At 34.9% G+C, this 20,660-nt stretch overlaps 1 protein-coding gene across 7 annotated transcripts in view; it reads right to left on the bottom strand.

The window, feature by feature from the left end:
- LOC149549576 (RNA helicase family protein) overlaps nucleotides 1–20,660 on the bottom strand; it is a 282,811-nt gene that overhangs the window by 190,112 nt on the left and 72,039 nt on the right. For 6 of the 7 annotated variants that reach the window (XM_089792897.1, XM_089792899.1, XM_089792898.1 and 3 more), the window contains exons 5-9: nucleotides 19,481–19,560; nucleotides 15,549–15,618; nucleotides 15,363–15,448; nucleotides 4,438–4,510; nucleotides 4,125–4,220 (exon numbers count right to left, since the gene is read on the bottom strand). In XM_089792897.1, the coding sequence (XP_089649023.1) occupies nucleotides 4,125–4,220; nucleotides 4,438–4,510; nucleotides 15,363–15,448; nucleotides 15,549–15,618; nucleotides 19,481–19,560 (405 nt within the window). Of the gene's footprint in view, nucleotides 1–4,124; nucleotides 4,221–4,437; nucleotides 4,511–15,362; nucleotides 15,449–15,548; nucleotides 15,627–19,480; nucleotides 19,561–20,660 lie in introns of all 7 variants that reach the window. The other variant, XM_089792901.1, reaches the window with a different exon arrangement.

The following is a 20,660-nucleotide window of genomic DNA, read 5'->3' as shown; positions in this document are numbered from 1 at the left end:
AAACTATGGCTGCAGAGATCATTGGTCTTCATTCCGGTCTGAAGTCTCTCCATCAGTGTCTTCTATTTCCAACCAAACTCTCTGTTATAACAGATGGCTCTAGGGAGGTTCGTACGGGAAGGCCTTCTAGTCATTTGTCATTGTCCATATAAGTGTTGGCTTGCCTAAACACTATCACTGCCTATAGAGAATTTTTCTTGCCTAGGCCCGGTATTTTCTTTCATTTTAGTAATTATTTATATTTTCTGACTAGAGATGAATCTGTCTGATGTTGCCTTATAAAGATCACCATTTATATCGTTCATAACTTCATATGCAATCAATATTACTTCCTTGCACTACTACCGTAGTAGATGATGATTCTGTCTTTTCCTTATCAAGCTTTTATGCAAAGCTTTTAATATAAACATTACATGTTTTCTTCTTCTTGCAAAACAAGTTGTTTTCTTACATTTACAGTTTGGCTCTCATACCATGTTAATATCATGGATCTTCTACAAATGTTTACACTCCTATAGATGATCCTATTTGGGCAGATTGCTAGAAGAGTAGACTTATATATTTCGGTGTGTCTTCTAATCTACAATCTAGCACTCCCTTATACCTAACTCAAGGGGCATGTTCATTGAATGGACATGTCCCTCTCTAGGTCGGCCTACTTCAAAACATGATTGTTTCCTCAAGATTGGTGCCCATTCCAAGAGTTACTAATGGTTAGTAAATAACTAACCACACTAGTAAATAAGAAGGCTTATAAAAGCCACAAGGAAGATGCCGATCTGTCTAGAGGGGACAATATGTTCTAGTGACCAATACTTAAGGGAACTCATGCATCCAGATCAGACTGATCTGAAAATCAGAACACTTGTCTTGTCAAAGTTACAAGGAATTAACACAGACTCCATTGTTTTGTTTCATTTTCCCTCTCTTGGAGACTTTTGAATTCTCTTGGTCATTTTTGGATCTCTCTCACCACATTTACATTCATTTGAACTACTTTCTTAGCCTCCCAAACCACCATTGTTAGCAACTTCTAGCTAATTGTGCTCTACATATTGCATTCAGCACCCTCCCTCATGCACACAAGCTCTCTCTCGCTTCCATTCCATAAAGCTTCGGCTTTGTGGCTTCAAAGGGGAGTAATCTGGCTCACACAAACTTTATTTTGATTTGGCATATCATAGTACTTATTGTCTCTATCTTGATACTATCATTTATCAATTAAGGATTTATCGTATATTATATCTATCATATTTTTGGCTGTCTGTGGAGGTGGAAACACCAAAATGAGGGTCTTTCGAAGGCCTCTAAATCAACAGCCCCACAATTTTCATTCCCATCTTGTGTATAGGTTTTAAAGAAGAGTGTGCAGTAAACTTGGGATTGTACTGTTCTCGCAAGGTTTTATTTCTCTCCTTTCTCTTTTAGAATAGTTGTTTTATCTAGCACTTTACATTTTTTATTGTATTTATCTTACACTTTTATAAATATTTGTTAGAGGGAATGTTAGTTAATTGCACCCATTGGGCTTATATGTATATTAAAACATCAAACAAATGTAAAGCAATGGCATGTGTATTACAGAGCTAACTTAAGGAAGAAGGTGGTTTGGTGGTCTACTAGCATAGAAGAGGAGCATACAAAATGCATTCAGCTTGGGGTACAAAGAACACCCAAGACTATCCTAGTTAGGGCTTGGGTGCATAGGCACATACTATGTTTTTACACATGTTCCTCTTAAAGTGCATCATAGCTATAGCCTATGATGGCCAAAACCGCTAAAATCTTCTTAGTGTGGGACTGTCCATTCCAAGAGATTTAATTTGGATAAATATTGAAGCCATTGTTGTTATAAGATAATTTGGATTGTATAAACATGAGTAAAAGTTAATCTGATTAAATTCTGTTAAAAATAATATATTTTCCAATATGTTAATATTATATTTCTGGATGTAAATATATATTATGGATGTTTTATTTAATATACTGCAGTCTTGAACTGTTAATAAGCACGTACTTAGGGCATTTCTTCTAAATTTTAGATATGATTTATTATCTTTAAAAGTAGATTAATAATATTTACCAAATTCTGGTGAAGATAATATATTTCCCAATATGTTAATATTATATTTCTGGATGTAAATATATATTATGAATGTTTTATCTAACATACTTCAGTCTTGAACTGTTAGTAAGCAAGTACTTATGGCATTTCTTTTAAATTTTAGATATGATTTATTATCTTTAAAAGTTGATTAATAATATTTACCAAACCTGCTATTGTACGAAATTAGCTTCAGTCTACTGAATCCTTCCAACTTTAGTCTTTGGAGGAAAAAAGCAAGCAACTGAGTTCTCGTTGCTTTGACTGTAGAACATATCTTCTTGCTGGATGCATAAAGAAGTTGCCAGCTGTTTCTCTAGTCCTTCTGCTATGAAAGGTGGCAACCACTGGGTGAAGCCTAAAAGTTCTCCATTTGGAATTGAGAAAAATTAAACTACTTCAAAGGCTTGGGAATGCTCACGAGATGAGAGGTGTGGTGTTTAATACACTTCCATTTAACCTCCAATTACCATTGTTAACCTAAAACTAATGAGTCATTACTGTTTGGTTTAAATGCTATAAACACAAAATTAAAATCATTAAAAATTAATCCTTAATAATGAAGATGGTATCTGTAAATTACTGTTGCTATCATGAATGGTAAACCACCAGATCATCTTTATATTTGATTAATTATATTACCAACCCGTTATCATGCTAAATCAACTTGGGTATACTGAATCCTTCCAACTTTACACTTTGGACAAAAAAAGCTTTATACTGAGTACTTGTTCCTTTAATTGTAGAACATCTCTTCTTGCATACTGCATAAAAATGTTGCTAGCTTTTTCTCTGGTCCTTTTGGTAGAAAAGGTGAAGCCTAAAAGCTCTGTATTTGGAATTGAGAAAATTTAAACAAGTTTTAAGACTTAAGAATGCTCATGAGATGAGAGGTGTGGTGTTTAATACACTTCCATTCAACCTCCAATAACTAAAACTAAAAACTCATAAATCATTAATCATTACTATTTGTTTTAAATGCTATAAACAAAAAATAAAAATCATCAAATCCTTTAGAAAGGAGGAATAATGTTGTGATCAAAACATGGTAGCTGCATGTTAATGATGTTACCATGAATAGCAAACCACCAGATCGTCTACAATAAGAAAAACACAAATGCTAAATATAGAAAACTTGAACTATAACAAAAAGGACCAAATGGGCATTTACATCCAACCACCTCAAAACACAAAATTGAACTTAGGAATCAATTCATCTATGGAGTGCAACGGAAACAAAAAAACAGAAAAATTCTAAGCATAGGAAAAAAGAGTGAAACAGGAAGCATTGATCTTGTAGCCTGTGATAAGGGGATTCTAATTTTCCTATCCAAGCTCATAAACAAAAAGAAAAATGAGAATCTCAGAGCAGCCAGATATAGCCATGCAGTCACATAGAATGCTATCACCATGAATACGATACACTCTGGAATCTACACGTTCAATGGTCCCTCAGAGATACTGCACTTGGAAATTTCATCCTCAAGATGTTTAAAGGACTTTCTCAAATACTCTATAGAAGTCTTCAACTGAATTAATGATAAATAAAGTGAACAAATTCTCTAGTTCTGTCAATGATTGCCTTGAGGCAATATATAGGCTATGATCCATTGACCTTGAAAAGAACCTGTCTGTGTCTCTATTCCGAGGTTACTTCTGAGCCTCAATTAAAGTATGAAGGTCCCAAAAAGTGAGTTAAATCCTGAACTAAGTATGGTCTTTCTTGAACATTTGACAGTTAAATTATTCCCAAGGCTCAATGCATGATATACAATATTTAGAGCATCAACCAGAAAAAGAAAAGAAAAAAGAAAACAGAACAACCAATTTGCATCAAACATATACTGTAAACCACTTCTTCATGTTGAGATGATAGTACAGACTTACTGGAGTATAAGATATAGAATGAAATGAATACATAACCAATGTAAAATAAGTATACAATATTTTGGTTGCCAAAAATATAAACTACTCCAAAAATGGATCCGATCTTATAGGGATGAGCAAGAGATATACCAACCTGATTATGGATTGAGAAAACAGTTGAAACTGAAGATTGTAAGTAACTTGAAGTTGCTTCCTCAAGATAATGAATTTTCACATCATATGTCCTGCCCTGTAGATTTAGAACCAGTTAAGAGCCACACATTCTCTGTAGCCAGATGAAATAAATCCCTTACTCTTAGTTCCCAAACAAGTTAAATATCCATTTTTTCTAGAGAAAAAGCCATTAATGCAAACCAAATTAATGACACTGGAAAGCAAAATAAAATTAGATGTCAGGAAATGAAAACCTAGACAGCTCAAGATAAACTGTAAAAGTTAAAACTTACTTCAACTGATAGTATCGCAGGTTCTCTACTTGGTAAAGATTCTCCAGAATCTGCTTGGTATTGCTTTTTAACTCTGTCAATGGATGAGAAACAACAATCATGTTCAAATAAAATGCAATTAAAACAACATTTTGTGTTAATGTTTTAGTTCAGTCGGATAAAGTGCTATTAAAGATGTATGGATATATATGTAATATATAACTATTGAAATTGGTAACCCAAGATATTCTACAGTAATAATTATATCACCAACTGATTATATCTATCTTGATCACCCATGTAGTCAATGTCACTGAAGGCTATTAGTAATTGTTTGTTAAGGAGGTGTGATGTGGAAGTCATGCACCCCATGGGACGTAACTCCCCGTCACACAATAAAGATGGAAAACATACCTTTCACCAGTCTTCTAATGTTATATGCAGACAATCAAAGCATCCAAACACTTATAAGAATTTGTATTAAGTGTCATTTTCTTCTGCAGTCCATGTAAGTTTAGATAAAGGTCTGGGAATATAAAACTCTGCTCAAAGTCTGTGATCAGAGTCATCTCCATAACAGAGATCTAAGTCTGCAATCAAACTTATTCATATAACCTATATTAAATCTGATTACAGATATTTTAACACGGTATCAGAGCCAAGTTAAGAGAATTCTGAATCAGATTTATAGACAGAAAGAATCATATGAAAATTCTGGAAAACATATGTTTCATGGAGATACCCATTGATTTGCTGTATTTGTTGAAAGTGGAATTTAGTATGTGCGATAAAGTTAAGGGCCCCCTGGACTGTAAAAAAATCATGGAGCTTCAAAGTATTATCTTCGCTGGTTGCTGCCTCACCGCTTCTCGCTGGATGTGAGAAGCTATCCTAAATTATTTTGTTCGAATGGGATACAGGGACAGCTTGTCCAGTTATGGATGATCCAAGTGTTTTAAGGAAACTGGTGTTGCAAATTTTGTCAATAACTTGTTCAGCGTTCTAAAGTTTAGAATCGTGTTACGGATTGGAAAATCTTCAACTACTGAAATTGGGGAAACTAGAAAAGCTTCCAAGTTTCAGAAGTTTATCACATTTGACTGTACTCAAAATTGGTAAATGTGGTTTAACAAATCCACCAGATCTTATTTGTCACGAGATGTTGGAGGCTGTTTACTTTTTCACACTGAGAAATTTAACAAGGTTTCCCGACTTCGCATTGAGGTGTAAGTTGAAGAAATTATGTTTATATAATTGCAGTCAGGTTCGAGACCCTCCTGATATTAATGGCTATCATCAACTGCAGTTATTTTATCTGCTCTACAATGATAATATGAAAGGCCTTTCGAAATTGGATAAGTGCGCACATCAGGAATAGAATCAATAATCTCAGTCATCATTGGAAATCTAAGGGCGACTGTAATATAGAAGGAAATACAAGAACAACGATTTTAAATGAGCAGTAATACCACATCCCAAAGTCATTGATTTAGAGGAACAATGACACGAATTAAATGGTATCCACATAATCTGGAGTGGTGAAGGAAACTGTTGAATAAAGGGGTCTACTCATGGCATCAGTACACATGTCGCCAACTGAGGATTAAATTTTTGACCCAGTCCAAAATAACGCTGCAGTTAGTAATTAATCCTGGCAAGTGACTAGAAGGAACATGGCAACCATTGTAATGTGTGCAACATATAGTCATCTAAGTCAAAGACAATGCCAAGAAGGGAGGAAGCAAGTAATTCTAGAATCACCACTGGTCAAAGGCAATTAGGTACGTGGAGTACAAGAAAATCAAAGGACAAACTGAATACAAGTTGGCATACGTGGTATGTAGGTGGTGTAGTCCTTGGGTGTCAACATATTTATAGCATACTGTCTAACCAAAGGATAGTCAGTGGATCCCAAACTATTTTAAGGTATTCAAAATTATATAGCTAATGCAGACTATGGCTGGTTACATAGAGTTGGCATTGTGAGGATGAGGGGTTTTCCCAATGCTAGACAAAGCTAATACACACTATGGTTGGTTAAATAGAGTGCCATAGTATTTTGCAGGACAGGACATTTCAGGATATCGATGCCCATCACACTGCAAACATAGGTTCGATGCTTCCTGGAAGTTACACTGTCTATTCCAGAAGAACAGACAGAGAATCTTTCGGATTTAGTTCTGAAATCCTATATCATCATCCAACTGGAGCCAAAGTTTATTTGGAAGGCGATACATTTATATCTGACATCTATGATCAGTGTATTGAGTGCTCTCCATTGATGGGTTAAATCTGAAACTGATATTTACCAATAACAGAGGCTTCTTACTATCTATGTCAATATTTGACTAAAGTCTTATCTGCATACGGAGAGAAAATTGGTACACCATGAATGGCAAGCATGATATACATATTTTATAGTGTCCATTACAGAGGAAATGGCAGACGATATAAAAGTTAACTATCATACAGATTAAGAATAAGTGCGACATATCCTTCAGCCACGGGTGAGGTGGACTCCACACAGGAGCCTCACCCGTGGTCTTTCACCAACACTATGGGGCCAGCTCCTTTTAGCAGGGAAGATGCAGGAATTAGAATAGCCCTGGATGTGTCCTTTGGTGACACAACTCATCATTAGAAAATGGAGTAATCGATCTATGTACAATGAGCCATCAATATTAAATCATCAAATTGTTTTCTTGTATTCATTCAAAGATAAATATACAAGAAAAACAACATACAATCAAGATTTGGATATTGAACATACTGGCAAAGAGCAGAGACCAGATATTTATGGTGCAGATAACATTAACAGAATATATTGAAGAAGTGGTCTTTGCCATAAAATTATCAAGTGCTCAATTATCAAGTGAAAAGCTTTATGCGTGAGTTACTTCTCAGAAGGCATTTTCAGATTTGATGGACTTCAATTGAAGCAACTTGTATCAAAGATACATAGATAAGTATTCATTATGTTTGAGTGTTACATTTATCTACTTACTATAGTGTCCCTCTTATTTGTAATTCTATACATAGTAAAAGAGCTATTTACCTTGGTCCTTTTCCTTCGTCTCTGGAGATGTTCTTGCAGCAAAAGAAGGCTGGTACTTTACACATGCTACCAAATATTCTGCAAAACTCAAATCTTATGACAGTAGCTCCAAAGAAGTTTTGATCTAGAATTCGTTAGTCACTAATAGTCATATTGGATAAAATGGGGCTCTTAAAATGAATATCTTTGATGATTGAGATTATGAGTATCCTTCTTTATCAAGGGGGAGCACAACAGTTCATTAGAGGCAACCTTGGACAAAGAGAGGGAGCAGATAGAGGATATGTTTCAGTTAACCTAAGGGAGTTAGACATCTAACACTTCATCAGAGGTAACTTTGAACAAGGAGCTCAAAATTTGATATCAGGTTTAGAGGGTTTTTTGACACTTTATTAGAAGTAACCTTGACAAGGAGATCATAAGGTTAGTATTCCTTGGTGGAGAAGAAGTTCCAAGTGCAATCCCTCGTAAAACATTCTTCTCTATGGGAGATAAATTTGAGGTGAAAACCTTATTCTCTGATATGGTTCACAGTGGATGTTATGACAACACCACATGACAATATCTATCCTAACTTCATGTAAACTTTTATGTCATGTGTGTATGGGCCTACCACCTATGTACATCATAAGAAAGTGACAACTTTCGAATGATTGTTACTTGCATTTGCAGAAGTTATTGGAAGGTGACAATCTTACAATCTTACAATAACTCAAATCATGATATGCATTTTATATAAATGTTGAAACAGATCATGATGGATTATACCTTGTAAATCAAAAACTAAGTGTTAGATGTCATTCAATTGACGGTCTATGAGTTGTTTGTATAGATATATCTTGAGTACTTGGTGAATATCATGTGTTGATATTATGTATGTCATTACTCAGAGTATTTTGGTGAATAACATGTGTTGATATTCAGGAGGCCAATACTCACAATATCAATTTGATATCAAAATAGTGGAGATCTTTTGATCAAAGATATCCTTAAAATTTGCCATCTCTAATATTACCAATGGTGTAATATCTATCCATGTGTTTATCCTTCTAAACAAAGGAGTGTTAATGTTTTAGTTCAGACGGATAAAGTGTTATTGAAGATATATATATATAATTAATTATACAGTAAATTAAATTAAAATATAAAAGGCTATTAGTAATTATTTTGTTAAGGAGGTGTGACGTGGAAGTTATGCACCCCATGGGACATGACCCCACGGTGGAGTCACTCCCATTGGAGATGCAACACCCCCATCAGACAAAAAAGATAAGTGCTGCGACCTGCAGATAATGAATGGAACACATACCTTTCACCAGTCTTCTAATATTATCTGCAGACAATTGAAGCATCCAAACACTTATAATAATTCGTATTCAATGCCATTTTCTTCTGCAGTCAACGTAAGTTTAGACAAAGGTCTGAAAGTATAAAACTCTGCTCAAAGTCTGTAACCAGACTCGTCTCCATAACTGAGAACTAAGTCTGCAATCAGACTTATTCATATAGCCTATATTAAATCTGATCACAGATATTTTAACATTTTGTAACAAGGAGAAAAGAATAAAAAATCCTTATTGCTAGTTTCTTACAAAATAACATTCAGAGCAATGTACTATGAAGCAGGGACACAATATGCTACATATACTGCTCCTGATAGCATATCTATTTATACCATAGTTACCAGACTCGGACTTGGCACAAATTTCACAGCCTGGTTTATATTTGAACTCCAATTCTGCATCCTAGAATTAGCCAAACTCAACAAATTAAAAAACCAGAGAAATATAGAGATTTTTAAGGGAATGGAAGTTTTATCTACGCATTCTTCTCCAATTCAACTTTAAGGCCATAAAAAGATAATAAATAAACGTTTCATCACATACATAGGTAGAAATCAAATCAATGTGAGCAAAAGCAAACTTGAGCTTGAGGAATATTTTTAAATAAATAAATATTGTCAAGTGTTTTTGGTGCACAAAACTAATGAATGTAGTATCCACGGTATGAAAAGGAAAATCAGAAAATGCACATGAACTATAGCATAAAGGAGTTTGTATCACTCAGCCTAGCAATAGAGGCTCTATGGCCAGTCCTCTGCCCATGTCTTAGATGGGTCCTCGATGCAGCTACAGTCATAATATATGTGCATACGCCAACAATACCTAAGCAATTCATCGGGGTTCTCTCCTCCTATGCCATTGTTAGTGCTTCTACCTTAAGATAACCTAATTAACCTACGTACGGTTATCCTCAAGAAAGATAGGATCCTCGACCTTGATAATCCAATCCATTAGAAGCTATGTTGCATGGAGCTATGGGGACGGATGGTTTAGGGGACAGGAATGGTTTTATACATAGTATTCGACTTGAATTGAGATTTCACATGTGAACTGATATGCAAATGAACAAAATTCAAATACTTTCATTGTCAATATATTACATACATATAGAAAAATTGCTGAAAGACTCCAAATTTCAACCATGAAATGACCTAAAAGATTAATATGTAAATACTATAACTAAACTACTAACAGTAAACATATTAGTCCATAATAATGAAATGTAGGTACTATCTCTACACTACTAAACAGTAAACATAGAAGTTCATAATAATATATAACTGTCCATACTCAATAGATGGTAGGTGTAAGAGTCTAAAGCAAACCTATTGGATGCCCTAACCTCCCCTTTCAACTATTGTTCACTCCTCAACCAGCAGCTCCTCCTTTGCGAATGTGAAAATGATTTTTTTAATTTATTCCTTCATTTTGGTTATTTTAAGCTTAGATTAGTCTTTGGTATTGTTATATGTCATTTGGGTGTCCATGGGAGCCAACCAAAAAAAAAAATTCAAATTTAAAAATGTCTTATTCTTTAACACTGGCAGTCTAGAAATGGCATGGGCCATAGGAGACAGTTAATAATCCCCATGACAAGTAGGGGACTTCTAGTCTCCCCGTAGCCACTTTCAGAGTCTTTTCAGCGACTATTTCTGAATTTTGCAAAAAAAGGTAGAAGAGGGCAGACAAGAAAATGATGTCCCCATGCCTCCATACTAAGCAAGTTAAAAAACCCATGGGACACATCTGTGGAACATAGGTTAGAAGATCATCCTCCTATAATGCAATGAGAGAAATCCAAGCCCAAGATTTGACTATAACAAGCAAAGGCTATAGTGAACATAGGCAAGGTCATTCAAATGTTGTGTCATTAATCTATAGAAATTCTGGAATGTATGTGTACAACCATAATGTAAGTGTGCTCACATCTTAATGGATTGTTTGGTTGGCAAAAGATACATACAATAGTTCTATTAAAATTTGCAACCTTATCCCAAACCTCTCCACGCGTCAAAAATGAGAAAACAAAATGAAAAAGAACTCGATCTCACTATTCAACTTTAATCAGCTTTTTTCAGGCTACAATGTTATTCCAGCCACCTTACATATATCTCTTACAAAGAGCCCCTTGAAAAAATCTAAAGATCCTATTTTCAAATAAAATCATTGCTCTAACCTAAGGATCCACTTCCATCCACTTTCTTAATATATCAAGCTCACTCAAAACCTCTTAATTGCTAAGCAAACTTAAAATGCTTGATTCAAGAAATAACCATGTATGAAGGATTATAAAACCAATAGAGCCATCACCAATTGAGCCAATGTAGCCTTTTGTTGCTCCACCTGATCCTCCTTTGCCAAGGAATACTCGAGAGCCATGCGAAGATCCCTCTCGAAAGTAGAGAGGCTCATTTGTTGTCCGAGCTACTCTTGGAGGTACGTATGAAGGCAACTGGTCCATTCCTATATACAACATTGTATTTATATTTAGATATTTCACCTTCTTTTAGTTTATTTTGAGTTATTTTAATAGCCACCCCCATGTCGTTCCAAAGTGCTAAGAAGAAAGAAAATATATTAAATAATGGAGAACCAAAAATAGGTAAATAGGACTTAAGTAAACCAATTTACAATAGAAAGTTCTACAAAGTGATGCCTTAAAGAGACTATTACAAATTTCAAGAAGAGTTGGCAGATTAACGGATTTCCGGATGATTGATTGATTAACAGAGGAACAAATGTGTTCCTTATAAAGAATTACAACGACGTTGTTTCTAAAAGAAACAATGTAGACTGAAGACGGAATTAGAAACAAAACTAGAGACATGATAGGAAACATTCCTATCTGGACTGAAGAAAAAAGAGACAGGATAGGAAACATTCCTATCTAGACTGAAAGACGGACTACAGACAAATAGTTGACTATTATAGAAAGTATAAGATATGATCTTAATACCCTCCCTTAATGGTCAACGTACGGATGTCGGAACATTCTGTGATAACTGAGACCCTCCTTGGATCTACAGAATGTTGAAACCAAGAAGCTTTGCCAGAAGAGTGCTATGACTCAAAATAGGTTGCATTTACAAAACTTCGTTTTTGTGGAAAAAATGGTAAAACCCAGAATCTCACACAACCTTGCGTATTACAGACAACTTGAAATGATTTTTGAGGAGAAAATCAACAAACCCATGAAAAACAGAAACAGATTCAGAAGGCAAAAAATGCAGCTTCGCCTTGATCAGGAAGCTTGACAACTTGTGCTATTGGCTGGGAACCATTTTGCCTTGCTTGGGCAGCCAAACGTTTCCGGCACTCGAACTTCATATGGCCGAACTTGTGACAGTAATTACACTGCACATTTTTCTTCGTAGAGCCATCCAGGGATTGAGCAGAAAGTTGATGCTGGAAAGGTTGAGAAGACTGATGGTTGCCGATGTTCTGTTGAAAGGATTTTTCAGCAAATGCCTGCTCTGAGGAGGCTGTAGAAGCACTGCTGCCAAACTGTTGTTTCCAACGATCTTGCTGCAGAAGTTTGGTGCATAATTCTGGAAACTTCAGATCAACATTAGTTGACATAATGTTGAGTGTTTCTATGAAGTGCTCATAGGATGATGGTAGACTTTTCAGAATGATGACTACCATATCCTCTTCCTCCATTTTCCGACCAATAGCTTCGAGCTGATCACGAATGTCCTTAATCTTTGTCAGATGCTCTTGTAAGGACATACGTTCATCCATCATAATGGAGAACAACTGATTCTTTAGAAAGAATGCCCGACTTTTGTCAGATGTTTCATGCAGCTCCTTCAGATATTTCCAGATTTCTGCAGCTGACTTGCCTGAAGGAATCTATGGTAGCTGATCATCGATAACAGAGAGCTTAAGAAGCATAACAGCCTCTCGATTGCGATCATCAAACTTGTCCTATTCTGCTTGGTCAGAGGTCGGACGAGTCTTTGTGCCTAGAACAAGCTCATCCAAACGACAATATTCGAAGATGGTTAACATGCGCTGCTTCCAATGATTATAATTGTGGCCATTGAATCGTAGACTGCCCTCCAACATCAGATTAGTCAAAGATGCCATTTGCACGAAGTTCGAGGCAATGTTGAGGCTGACCCAGGAAAAAAAAAAATGACAAGTGCCCAAAAGAGTAGACAGAAAACCCAGAAGGAATCTGCAGTCGCAATGTAAATCCGCCGACTCGAAAATCGAGGCACGAAAAATGAGGTACCTAGAAAATTTTGACGAAGACCCAAATGAGGTCTCGAAAAACCCACCAAGAATCTGCAAACAAAAAAATATTTCCGACCCCAAAAATTAGGGTTTCAAAAAAAAAGGGCCCTGGCTGAAAAATGCTTGAAAAATCTTCAGATTTCTTGATAAAAATGGTCGATTCTGCTTCCCAAGCACGATTATAGACTGAGTATGCAAAAAAACGACTCCAAATATGAAGCAAACAGTGGCCAAAAAGACAGAGGACCTTCCAAAACAGTCGCAGATTTAGGAAAATCGCAGAGGCCGGATTGAGGGCCGTTTTGTTTTAAAAAACGTCAGAAAAAAAATAGGAGCTGAGAAGCATGGCAAAAACACCATTTCGCTGTTACAGGCGCATGAAAGCTAAAGCCCGGCTGCAAGAAAAATGGCAGTAAAAAACGGCCAAAAAACGCACCACTTCAGGCCTTGTAGACTGCGGCCGAAAGTTGGCACATTCGAACCACGAACCAGGCAGAACACAAGCCGACCAGAGAAAATGTAGAGCCGTGATTTGCAGAAAAAACACCCTTTACTGGTCTCACAAGCCCTAGCCAAAAACCAGGAGTTCTATGAATTTCTCACAGAAAACGGAAACCCTGCTCTCGATTTATAGTGAGATTTCTCCGAATGGAAAAACCCAGTTTGAAGCAAAATATCACGGATACTTAATTTCGAAAATAGCTACTGATAATTTGTGAAAAGAAATTATTATTTTCAAAAAAAAACTTCGCTCTGATACCATGTTACAAATTTCAAGAAGAGTTGGCAGATTAACGGATTTCCGGATGATTGATTGATTAACAAAGGAACAAATGTGTTCCTTATAAAGAATTACAAGGACGTTGTTTCTAAAAGAAACAACGTAGACTGAAGACGGAATTAAAAACAAAACTAGAGACAGGATAGGAAACATTCCTATCTGGACTGAAGAAAAAAGAGACAGGATAGGAAACATTCCTATCTAGACTGAAAGACGGACTACAGACAAGTAGTTGACTATTATAGAAAGTATAAGATATTATCTTAATAGACACCACAAAGGGAAAAAACCAAATACAAATATACATAACAACTAGGGACCACAAAAACATGTGATAAAGAATGAAATGCAAATAGCCATGTAGGGGGCACAAGAACCCAAAGAGCATAAGTTAGCGAGGACTAGAAAGATAGGAATGTTGCATCAAGTATCACATTATACGCCAAAAATGGACAAGCCACTAGTGTCACGTCGATCACCACAAAAGGATCAATAAAAGATTTGATAATTTTTATCAAGAAGTGACTAAGACTCAAGGAAAGTAACTCCTGTACTACTAAAGAAAATCATAATATGTGTCTCTCTCTATGGTTAGGGAGTCACCAAAGAGAAGTAGATCTCTGTTGTTAAGCAAGAGCTAAGTTGCTAAACCATGCTGCCAAGAAAAACTTTGTGAGAGACATCATCCCACGGGTCTATCTACATCATGTGTGAAGTAGTCACATCAAAACACAATTTAGAACTATTAGTCTCTTAGATGCACTAAAAGGAGGAATGTTCAACCTAGGGGCTCTAGCTATGCAAGGATTGGTGCTGAAGAGTGACAATCTCTCAAAGATAAAGGGCAAGGCATTGTTGGTCTAGATATATAAAGAAACTGCATAAATTGTTGTTTAGGTCCCTAAAGAGGCAATATTACCTCCCTTAGAAATCATAGTAAATGGGGAATCAAAAGATAAGTGCTCTTAGGTGTCCACTTCATGTAGAGAGCAAAGACAACAGATCTAGTGTTGGGAAAGGATACAATCTATCTCAACCCATAGTTGGTAGGAGTACAACCTTGATTGTCCAAGGGAGAACCTCAAGGCATGTGACCAATGACAGTGGAGATGATGAAGCTAGCATAAGCCATCTTCCACCTATAAGAAATGCTATGCACAAAAAGCAAGCTTCAAGCTGGCATGGGAGAGGTCCAAGTGACTTGGATCTACCATTTGTAGATGTCAAAGAAACACAACCTAATGACTCTTGGAAATATTGCATTTAGCAAGCATAGATTTACAAGTCCCATTCAACATTAAAAAAAAGTGACATCAAAATAGAAAATAAATCCAATATCTTCGTATCAGTGTGAAAGTAAATTCCTACAACTTCTTTGTCTATCACTATTAATTTTGTATAATCCACAAATTAATGTATCAATGCCCCACAGCATATCATAAATGTTGTCAGGAACATGGTAGCATATATAGTGACACAAACCATAAAACCCCAAAACATATTGAGAAGAAGTGATAAACACTAGAACCTGGTGTTAAAGAAGGAAGCCATCAACTTTGCCTCAATAGTTGCAGATGAAATAACCAATCGCAACCCAGGCCTTCGTCGTTGAACCTAATAAGCATCACTGTAGTTAGTAATTTTATCAATGATGTGGTGCTATTTGTTATTAGAAAAAAAAAGATTGTAATTAAACACTTGCTATATTTTTCACCTTCTTCAAGAGTCCTAAAAGCATGTCAGTTGAGATACTTCTCTCATGGGCCTCATCAACCATTATAACACTGCACAACTGATAACTTTAATTAAATTTTTTATTTGGAAAACATTTCTCAGGGCCAATAATTCAGGATACTTCAAGACATTTGAGAAAACAAAAGTGAACACAAAGATTTGATAAACTTGAGGAGCAAAAGTATGTGTTGTGTAGTCTGTAAGAACCAAACTCGCATAATATACTGTATACTCTATATTAAGACCTTAATTTGTATATAAATTGCTGCACTATTTTTTAAGTTTCTAATATGTATAGTGTTGAGCTTTAACAGTGACATATTTTTGTGACCTTATCATCTCTAAGCTCTGAAAACAGGGCCCAGACTGTGCATGTCTTTCATTGTGTCATCAAATAAATTATCTCCCCTATCCGCTCCTTAATAATGCTGGTAACATATAGCATTGAAGATGGTCATACGCTGTCCAGCATAATATTCTTTTAGCTTTACTTATATAGCTTAAAAAATAACAAAAACAACGTTAATTGTATGTGCCATGAAAGAGAAAAATTATCCAATTTCTTACAAGTTTTGCCTGTTCAGGTATTCCTAATAAAATGACATGATCGAGTTAAGTACTAAAACTCTCACATTCGAGTAATCAAGATGCTTAAATGTACAAGATCTTTACTGGTTAAACAAAACCCTCAATCATCAAATCCTTGATACATACTGAGTGCAAATTCTAAAAAAAGGACAAAAGAAAACTCTTGCAAGATTAATATAGATGTTAGAATAAATAACTATGAGCTCCTGATGAAAAAAGAACCAGTGTCAAATTCTAATTTATCACCATGAGATCTTAGAGCTTTGTAGAAAAGATCCAGAAGGTATTGGAGAACTATTATAACCAGCAAAACCAAAGAAGCACGGAATAACATTATAAATGACTGGAATTCTTTCCTTGCTATACCTTATATTTTCCTGCTTATATTGGCCATTGGGTAATTGCATTATATCTAGCTCATTCAACTCATATGGGTTATCTAAAACAATGACAATTAATTTTGGGATATATGTTGAGACAAAAATAAGGCTACCAATATTGAAGCCTGTAAAGCAGAATTTTCGTGTCAGCCACATTCTCCTGTTTCATAGTGTCATTCTAATGAGGTGATTAAGCAAGGTCTCTATAAAAGGTGGATTGAAAGCTTGTTTTTCCCATATTATAAATACAGAAGTCAAAATGGAACATCTAATTGTCAAAATACCATAATTAGCATCTTTTTAGCAAAGCTTTATTGTTTAATTTAGAGCTTAGCACCAATCAATGTATAGGAGATGGGAATATGAAGATAATGTTCAAGCTGATTTCTAAAACCAAAACTCTATTACTACTCATCTTAACATGTTTGGAGTTCTTTCTCAGGATTGCAGAAACAACAAAGACAGTCTCCTTTTCTATTTATTGTGATCAAAAAATCCTTGAAATTTTTTTCCCATAGATAATCTCTAAAGGAGGATAAAGGTTTTTGACATTCCTCTCACTTAAACGCGGTGTTAGAGCACTATACAAGATGGTCAATATTTGTATCAAGCATGGTTGTCTCATTTCTACCTCACTTTTTACTATTATCATTGTCAAAGTCAAGAAATGTTTAGTTGAGATCAAAATTGATTGTTTCTTTATGCTAACCATAGTTTGCAGACTTGGACTCAGAGAGTACTCGGCAAGCCCAAAATTTTCAACTTGGCATATACTCGACAAAAACTCGGGAAAAACTCGGCAACATAGGAAGTACTAAAATTTAAAATCTCTTATAGAAACATATTTTTTTGTAGAATTCAATTACAAAATGTATTAAATTAGAAATTGACATTTCAACAGAGAAAATGCGTAGTTTTATAGCATTATCATCATGTGAAAAATGCATCTAATCTAATGCTTTCTCTGCATCGATACTTTTTATCAACATTTTTTTACATATATAAATACACAAGAGTTTAACCTGAGAGAACTCAGCCAGCAAAAATAATTGAGTACTCGGTAACTCTGAGAGTTTGCAAACTAAGATGCTAACCCTGGAATTTTCCTTGCAAGAAATCAACATCCGAGGATATGCCCACCCCCTCCCTCAACACACATACTATTTACCTGATATAGATATAAATATGGTATAATGTGAATATTGTTCAAATACCATACCTGCTTGGGATAAAAAAAAAAAAAAGTCTTATTTTTCCAGCCACACTGAATACTTGGCGATTTATCTGTTTTTAAAATCTAACCTGAATCATTTTGATTAAATAATTGTACAAGCTAATGAGGAAGACAGTTGTTCCATTTTTCTACTTCAGTGATCCTTTTTCCTGTACATTTTTTTGGGCATTTTAATTTTTCAAAACTGTTTTATTTTTTGGTGGCATTCCAGTTTGCTTTTGTGAACTTCTCTTAGAGTTGTTCACTAAATAGAATTATACATGTAGGATTGAATCACGTGAGAACATAATAAGCAATATTTTGAATGTGAAAGTATAACAAGTGTCTTTTACTTATCAATGTTCATCATACAAAATTGGGAGGAGGTACTTCTTGCACAATGCAGTACCTTTTCCCCACTAAAAGAGAAGCATTTATACGTGCCCACTGTTGCAAGGGTTCCCAATCATTTGCAAGTACCTTAAACTACTATACCCAACCAAAGTGCCATAACTACACTGACAGATTGTATAATATAACTGAAGTAATCTACTGTGATTCAACTATCTACAGCATTTGTTTTTTGTCAACATTTTAATTTATTCTAGTGCAATTGTCAACCAATCCAGAGGTATGTATAAAGCTATATTGTTTAAATTTATTATTTATTTCTAGATTTTTTTTAATTTTTTCATTATTATTGTATATTCATTATGTTCAGTGTTGCTTTAAGTATTCTTTTTTATCAGTGAATTGGGTTAAGGGGGTCATACCCCGTAATGACGAGGAATAAATATTACAGACCAAAATGGAACCTCCATAATAGGGATAACATCTGATATATTATCATTATTGTTTATATATATCTTAAAACATGATTGAAAGACTTCCTAAATCTGTACTATGAAAAACATATTCACTTTTCCTCTTACTTGATAAAAAATTCTACTCCTACCTCCATTGTATCTGCATTCAACTTATAACTCATCTCCTTTACAAAAAGCCAATCCACACTATCCAAATTTGAAACATTAACAACATTAAGGAATTCCAAACCCCACCATGCATTGCACTTGTGTTCATCATTCTTTTCACCCTTTGCATTTATCGGGAACCACACCCATGGACTACTGTAGTGTAGGTAGAGCAAAGGCCAAATATGCTCCTACAGTCACAAATATGCATGTTTTTGAAAAAAAAATTTACAAATTCATATTTTTTTGATGTTTGAGAATTTCACCAAGATTTACCCTAGGTTTTTGTCAAGTCAAGTTCTTAAAAAATTTCGTGCACTCAAGTTATTGCAAAATCCAATTTTTTGAACTATGGTTGCAACAACCTTACAAAATATACATGAGAGAACTTATGAGGTAATTTCATGTCAATATGCAAATGACGTGGATATGTCCATGTGAATCCATAGGTGAAGTTAATCTTACATAACACTAATGTGCATTAAATGATTTTGTCTACTTGTGTTGGATGGAGAAATGAATTCACATGATCCACACATGTCTAAGAGTGACCACATTTTAAAAATATATAATCAAAAAACATATATTTCACATCTTTGAAAAACATAGCATGTCCTAAGTGTATTCATGTATTTTATGTAGATAGGACATCCATAACTTAGTGTGCAATTTAGATATCATGCCTCACTCCAATTTGCAACTTGGCTTTTTTTTGTTTATTTCACCATTTGCAACAAGAATGAGTCGAGTGTCACACCTATATTTGGACAAGAGAGGATCCTCCATCATTTCTCTTAGCAAGACACCATCAGTCAGGAACTTGATCATTGTCACACCCTATTAAAAACACAGAAGAAAAAAATAGCACCAAACTTCTATGAAATGTACAAAATGAGAACTAGATAAGATAATAGTTCTCAAATATTGAATGCCGACCTAATCAGAAGTAATAATCTCAATCTTGAACTCTAAATGAAGCAAAAGTAAGTATTTGGTTTTTATAATAATCTGAGACTCACAAATATTCATCATTTCATCTAACAGCTACATGAAATAATTTGAAAAGGCTTTTGATAGTCAAACCTGCCTTAAATCTTCATTTTGCAAATCCCTTGCATTTGGATTAAATATATATGAACGATGCTAATGCAAAGAAAAGAATTTATGGAAAGCAAACCTGAATTTTTGTTGACGTTTAATATCATACTATCAAAACTTGGAATTTGCGACATATCTTGTGCTCAAACTCGATTTTGCAGACATTTAATACCATACTAACAAAACCTGGTGTTTACTTAATGAATTTTGTTTCAACAATTTTTTGGCATTCCAAAAAATCTCCTGGATTTCTAAAATGTTACCATATAGATAATAAATATGTTAAAATATTATTTTTTTGAGAGGCTAGAGTGAAAAGATCTTTTTAGAGATTACTACTCAAAGTTCAGGATAACAACTAGGGATCCAAAGCCTTCAAAAGCTATTTCCAAAAGCTTCTAATATGCACCAATGACAATGAACCATTGATTTTTCCCATTGGCATAGCAATTATTCCTTTTGAAAGTGAGGAATGAGTGAAGGAATGTCAAGGTTTAACCAACATGTGCATATGACTTTGTTTTTTGAATGCCTTTTTTTATCAAATACAAAAGAAAAGGACTGCTCGTAAGCTTTTAGGTCACTTCTACAATACTAATCATATCATAGTTGTCATTTGCATGCCTGATTTTACTATCCATTCACAAAACAAGTTTTGAAATGAAATATGACATTTTGAGGAGTGGATAGAATGAGACTGCACCCTATTTATGTCATGCCCCACCTGAGATTATGGTTTTATAACACTAATCACAGCACTATAAGGAGCGTTGACTCAATTAAATAAATAAAAATAGTTAAGACAAATTGTTTCCTGCACAAAGGGCCGAGTAGGACAC

The sequence above is a fragment of the Cupressus sempervirens genome, chromosome 7 (genome assembly GCF_028749045.1).
Source record: "Cupressus sempervirens isolate cs-2001-9-10 chromosome 7, ASM2874904v1, whole genome shotgun sequence".
NCBI lineage: Eukaryota > Viridiplantae > Streptophyta > Pinopsida > Cupressales > Cupressaceae > Cupressus > Cupressus sempervirens.
This window is presented reverse-complemented; position numbering and strand designations above follow the sequence as displayed.